The sequence below is a fragment of the Natator depressus genome, chromosome 2, assembly GCF_965152275.1.
Source record: "Natator depressus isolate rNatDep1 chromosome 2, rNatDep2.hap1, whole genome shotgun sequence".
In the NCBI taxonomy this organism is placed as follows: domain Eukaryota; kingdom Metazoa; phylum Chordata; order Testudines; family Cheloniidae; genus Natator; species Natator depressus.
Window position 1 is genome coordinate 227,275,573 of NC_134235.1, and position 5,935 is coordinate 227,281,507.

Sequence of the window (5,935 nt, forward strand, 5' to 3'; positions counted from 1 at the left end):
CAGCAGCCCAATTGTAACTGACCTTTTCAAATCCCCAACTTTTCAAACTGTTTTATTAAAACTTTGTAACCTATTTCCCTCCCAAAATATAAACTCTACATTGTTCAAGACTGCCTTAAATTGAGTTAATAACAGTTTTATTTCAAAACAAAACAAAACAAAAATAACCTCTGGAAGCCCATTTCCTCCCAATAAAAACCTTAAACTTTCAAATGAAGAGGAAATTATGGACAACTCTGCAATAAGTCGAAGTGTATGAAATCAGGAATTTTTAAACAGTGTTTTTAATTGAAAATAAAGCTAAAGCATGCTTTTCAACAGTGCAAATTTTCATAATTTTGATTTACTGCTTCCATCATCACAACATATTACACCAGCATGTCTTACCGAGGGCTAGACTCTAGAAGTCTACCTGTTAAACTATTTCGATATTAAGTGCAAATATAGATAATTGCCTCTGATTGTCACGTGCAGTAGAAATGCTCCTGCTACATAGATAGGATGGTATTGCAAAACTCAAGTTTCAAGAGATTCGGATAAAACAGTGAAGTGTACTATGGTTAAAATGCCTGAGTTTTGGTGCCAAAAAGCTATGAATAACATGATATTCTCATTTTGTGTATTCTTTCCACTTATGGCCTCACGTTTCACTTTCTGTGTTGCATTTACCGCTTTGCTATTTCCTCCATCGGGTGTGAGAGGTTAGACCATAAAGTGTACTGCTATACAGGCAAATATTTTAGTTGCTTTGCAAGTTAGTAAGGGGCATGTTCAGACCAAAACTGAAGTATGACATTAGTGGGTAGCAGTAATCTTATTTAAGACTTTTGGGTGAAACAAAAAGTCTTTCCAATTGCAAAGAGTGACTGTACAAGTAAAAAGACACCCTTTACCAAAAACAGAATTCCATATTTATTTACTAGTTTTGAGATGAGGCAGCTTTTCCAGTGCTCCAGCTGTACTCAAACCCCAACCTTTCATACCATAGAAAAATTAGTAAATGCAACTGCTCTTGGAAAAAGAGCCCCCTACTTTGGAAAACAAAGCTCCCGAAAAGTAGAGACTGCTGCCACATTGAATTATCGTGAACCCTTACTGTGCAACCAAGTAACTTAACAAACTTTAACTGAATTAACAGTTAGACTTCCATTTTCGAAATCTAGTGCATAAATTTAATGGCTCATTCTAATATTTATTATTCAACCTTTTGACATTTATTTGTAGCAGTTGAATTGAGGTACCGGTGCATTATTAGCATTTAAACAGTAAAGTGTTCCAGCTCTACCATAATCACTGAGTTTAAGTTGAGTCTTTAGCCTGAAGTACTCTGTGGAATGTAAAAATTACCCAGACAAACAAACAAGCAAATAAAAACTGCAATGGAAAAGAAAATAGTAATCCGATTTCTATCTTCGCAATGTGATAAAACAGGACTCCAAAAGTGTGTAAAGCATTAAGGAGCTTGTACAAACCATCCTGTGGAGGTTAAAACAAAAGAAAGGTAAAGGTGGTTCAAGAAAGTATTTTCCAAACTATTTTATTAATTAAATTTCCTGAATTTGTGGCTAGGTGGAAGAGGTATTGCAGAACCGCCCAACTGCCATTTCCATACAGGATGGGCCTTGTGAGGTGGTTGGGAATCCTTAGTGGTGTTTAAGGAATAAGCTGGCAACAAATCCCCATCATTGCCAATAATTAGTGACGGTGGACAGGGAAAATTTGCCATGAAATTAAACGGCCTTTTCACTGCTGATGCTACATTGCTGGCTACCCTTTTGCGTCTATTGGTAACTGTAAAATCATCCAGTGTTCCTTCATGTGTCTCAATTTTACCTGTAGGACGTGGGCTTCTAGCTGATTTCAAATTTGGTTTGACTGGAGGAGTCTGCAGTACAGGTCGCTTTCCCAAAACCAATGTCCTGTAATTTTTTCTCACCCTCGCTCCAAATTTATACTCCCCATCCTCAGGTTTTGGAGTACCTAAAGTGCATGAAAGGACCTGACTCTGAGTCAGCGTGTTTAAGGAAGTGGTTTCTTTCTCAGTGCATGCAGAATCTTCCTGGGCTGTTAATAAAACCTCCGGGTTATTACTCTCAGTCACACCGTTAAACTCATCCTTAGTATCATTGCACTCACACTTTAGCTTATGTTTTGAAAGGTCAGGTTCATAGTCTTCATTCGTACTGCTATCCTCTATTTTGATTTTAATATTGTGCAGGAATGGCAATGCCTTATTGCCTGGATCAGTGCACTCAAGCTCGGCTGCCGCTGTTGTCGAAGCACGATCGGTTTGCAAAGAGGGTAAATCCGTGGCAAATTCAATACAAAGAGGGATTTTGGAATCTTCTTCTGAGTTTGCTGCTGTTGGTGAAGATTCATTATTTAAGAACCTAGCAGCTATTGTATTGTTATCTGCACAGTGTGTAGTTGGTGCTTGAAGGCATTTCCTTGCCTCTCTGAGTATTCTTTGTTGTGGAAATGCATTGTTTGTCTTTGGGCTAGGTGAAGAGGCCCCCTTTGCAGCACAGTTAATTGTTAGGTCAGTACTCTTTACATTATTGGAAAATTCAGGGTGTGGGAATGTGATCTCGGATACCCTATCGTCCCTTATCTCAGCAAAGCAACTTCCAAGGCTGCTGGAGCAGCACACTGGAGGTGCCTGGGATGCCCAGCTTTGATGACTCCATTCCTCTGGCAATTCCGATTTGACACCACGCTGAGCACTTTGGAGGTCGGGAAGCCTGCCTGCCTCCTCGAAAGCTGGCGATTTGGTGGGGGCGGCCGTGGCCAAATGATACAAGAAGTTGGCCTGGGCCACGCTGGGGGGGTTGCAGAAGCTGGTTCGCCTGAAGCGGATGCTTTGCACCGAGACCTGGCTGGAAACCGAGCTGGAGTCGGAGTCGGAGGTCGTATCCTCCTCCTCGGAGCTGACCTCGCTGGAGTCCGAGACGCCGCTGCCTTCCTCCTCCTCGTCTTCCTCCTCCTCCTCCTCCTCCTCCGAGGACACGGAGTTGCTGGTGCTGGAGAGGCTGGATCCGAAGTCCGAGTCGTTGGCCACATGGTCGGAGTAAGAGCTGGACTCCGAGTCGCTGCTGCAGCTCTCGGGGAAGCTGCCCAGAGGCTGTTGCTGCGGCTGCTGCGGAGAAGTGCAAAAGCCATCGACGAGGTGAAATCTCTCCAGGCAAGCGGCCGTGCCTGCTGCAGCTCCTTTGGGCTTGCAGGGCCTGGGCACGATCAGGAGCCGCCTGGCGCTGCTGGGGGTGTTTAATACACAGTCCTTTTGGGCGGCCTCACACGGTCTTTTCCTTTTGTATCTGTAAGTCAAACCCACAGGGCTCCCGGCAGCCGCCGCCGCCGCTAGCTTGGTCTGAGCCATGGCGGCGGCGGACTGGTAATAATAAGCAGCCGCAGCCGCCGGGTGCTTGCTGCAAAGGACGCTCCGAAAGTAAGGGGGATCCGAGTGAAAGGTGACATAGTTGCCCACGATCGGGGCGGTTTCATAGTGTAAAGGGGGTTTGCAAGGCGACCGAGCGATTTCTGGGTAGCTGTGACCAGTGTATTTACTCAAAATGTGAGGTAGATCAGAGGCCGGTAGCAAGCCTGTGTCCCCGGGACGCAAAGCTTTTCTTCTAACTGGCAGAGGCTGAGCCGATTCATTCAAACCCAGCCAAAGTTTGTTCTCTTTCCAAAAGCTGGAGTAGGGGTCGGGGGATGTGTGCTCCGGTTGGAGATCTTTTGTTGACAATGCCCGGCTTATTTTCCTCCTTTTTGTCTTAAGGACTCGTTCCGTTTTGCAAGAAGTGTAAAGAGCTTCTACGTCCTCTCTGGATATCAGTGTGCATTTGGCTGCATGGAAAGCGATGGAGTTGATGGCTTTGAGTTTCCTCAACTCCTCCAGGTCGCAGTGATGCTTTTTTACTTTTAAATGATCCATTCGCTTGTGCACTGTAGTTCTCGGGATGTTTTTGAGCAGGTCTGTAAAAACCTGAGAGAGTGCAAACATTTGCTTTCCTTTAATGATGAGGTAGCCGAGCCTCACGCCATCCACCTCTTCAAAACCCGACTTCAAGTCTCCCATTTCGTGAATTAAATTATTCCCAGCATTTGCAGAAAGAAAGAAAAAGAAAAAAAGCCACACACACAATCCTCAGCCAGATGCTGTATTTGTCTCAAGGCATCCTGCTAATAAAATAACAAAGACTGTTATTCCTGCTCAATGGAGTGCCAAACTTTAGAAGAAATTAGAAGAAAAAGGAAAAAAAAAAAAACAACAACCATGTGAAACTACAATCTCTCTATATTTTTGTTTGAAAATCAGGTTTGCCAAAGTGTTTCTCTAAGTTGCTGTTGAAGATCAGTACCTGTTCCCTTTCATTCCCTGCTTTTCCATTGGAGAACTATGATAATGGAATGTGAAGGGAGGAAGAGACAAGAAATGCAGCTGCTATTCCCGCCGCTGCTTTAGCTACAAATAAAATGACAGAGTGAAGTGAGCTCGTCCGGAGACACCTTCATCAATTAATTCCCCTAAAGCCAACGCTGATTGGACACTCCTGACAGGTGATGCAATAAAAATTGATATTCCACCCCTTCCCCCCCAAAAAAATCTCCCACTAATTAGCATACCCTTACACTGCCAAGCCCCCTCCCAAAGTAAATAATACAGTTAGTATATAAATCTTTCTATTAAACAATCTGAGCTCAGATTCACTCAGACCTCTCAGACTTCGTCGCTAGCTACAGATGTAGGATTTGTATGTTTTTTATTATCATTTTATTTATATATATAGAGAGAGAGAGAGTTAGACTATTTTGGACAAATGCGGCTATTTTGCGCATTATGTGTCTGTAAAGGATATAAGTGTTATCATATCGAGAGAAAAGACTTTGGTAATGCAATAATTTTAAACTGGTATTTTATTCTGCATTGTGTGGAAAATGAAGCTTAGCGAAAATGTGCAGAATAGCCTGGTATTTCCCTTTTTCAAGCTCCAGAGTGAAAGGCTCTGTTGTTAGAAACCGAGAACGAATACTTACATTTTCGAGTTTCTCTTGGTTTTCCTCTTCTGTTTAATTGTCTTTCTACAGTCAATGGCTAAGTTTGTTTTTTGCTCTGCATATCAAGGTTTCCAGCACCGTAATACTGTCACTCTGTAGTTGAAATTCTGTCTGTAATATTGGGGGAGGGGAAGGAGGACGTGGGCTCACGTCAGACCCATAACAAAGCATAGATAAGCCAGAAATGTATACACTTTTCACAATTAACCGTGCTGGATCACAAGCTGGAATGTCCTAGAGTCCCAGACTCCACGTCAGGATTCTTGTGTGCTGACGGCTTCCAGGAGAGAAAAGAGAATGTAAAATATCCAAGGTGCTTCCAGAGGCTTTACGTAATAACAGAAAAGTGCTGGCACACGATCTAGAATACTGCAATGGTCCAGGACACTTCTGGTTTGCAGCACGTTCAGTTTGGAGTAGACCTTCTGCAGACTTTAGATGTTCCATTTATACCCACCCTTTAAAAAATCATTTTGAAGAAGCAGTATGAAGGTGTAACCTCTTCGCAGTGACGTTAAAATACTTCAGTGTCAGGCACAAATGATTTCGAACATGTTGCAATGTTAGCAAACCTCTTCCTTCGTGCGTTAAAATGATGTTTGCGGTTTGCATGTCAAAAGCTGCAAAAATAACTATCCGCCCATAATCAGTTTGCAACTGAAAACTGGATATAACACAAGCACTTATATATAGCAGTAGTTTAGTGCGTATCCAAAATTAGACACATCCGTGTGATTAAGAAAACATCTCATATTTCTGGGACTAATTTTTCCTTTCTAATTCAAAAGTTCCATTATCCATTCTAAAGATTGGCAATATGGTGAGTGGAGCTCGTATTACACCATCAGATATAGCTGAAATAAATAAAAGGATCGCT

The 5,935-nt window shown here is 42.6% G+C and overlaps 1 protein-coding gene across 2 annotated transcripts; it reads right to left on the reverse strand.

Annotated features, from left to right (window-relative positions):
- Positions 1-354: 354 nt before the first annotated feature.
- On the reverse strand, positions 355-5,584 carry SKIDA1 (SKI/DACH domain containing 1). 2 transcript variants are annotated; one of them, XM_074946058.1, is made up of 2 exons: positions 5,038-5,584; positions 355-3,985 (listed from the first exon to the last, which is right to left on the reverse strand). In XM_074946058.1, exon 2 carries the CDS (start codon positions 3,932-3,934, stop codon positions 1,541-1,543), a length of 2,394 nt encoding a protein of 797 aa, XP_074802159.1. In that variant the 5' UTR covers positions 3,935-3,985; positions 5,038-5,584; the 3' UTR covers positions 355-1,540. The 2 variants fall into 2 exon arrangements, with proteins under 2 accessions (XP_074802159.1, XP_074802158.1); XM_074946057.1 differs by having other exon boundaries at positions 355-4,182.
- Positions 5,585-5,935: the final 351 nt, after the last annotated feature.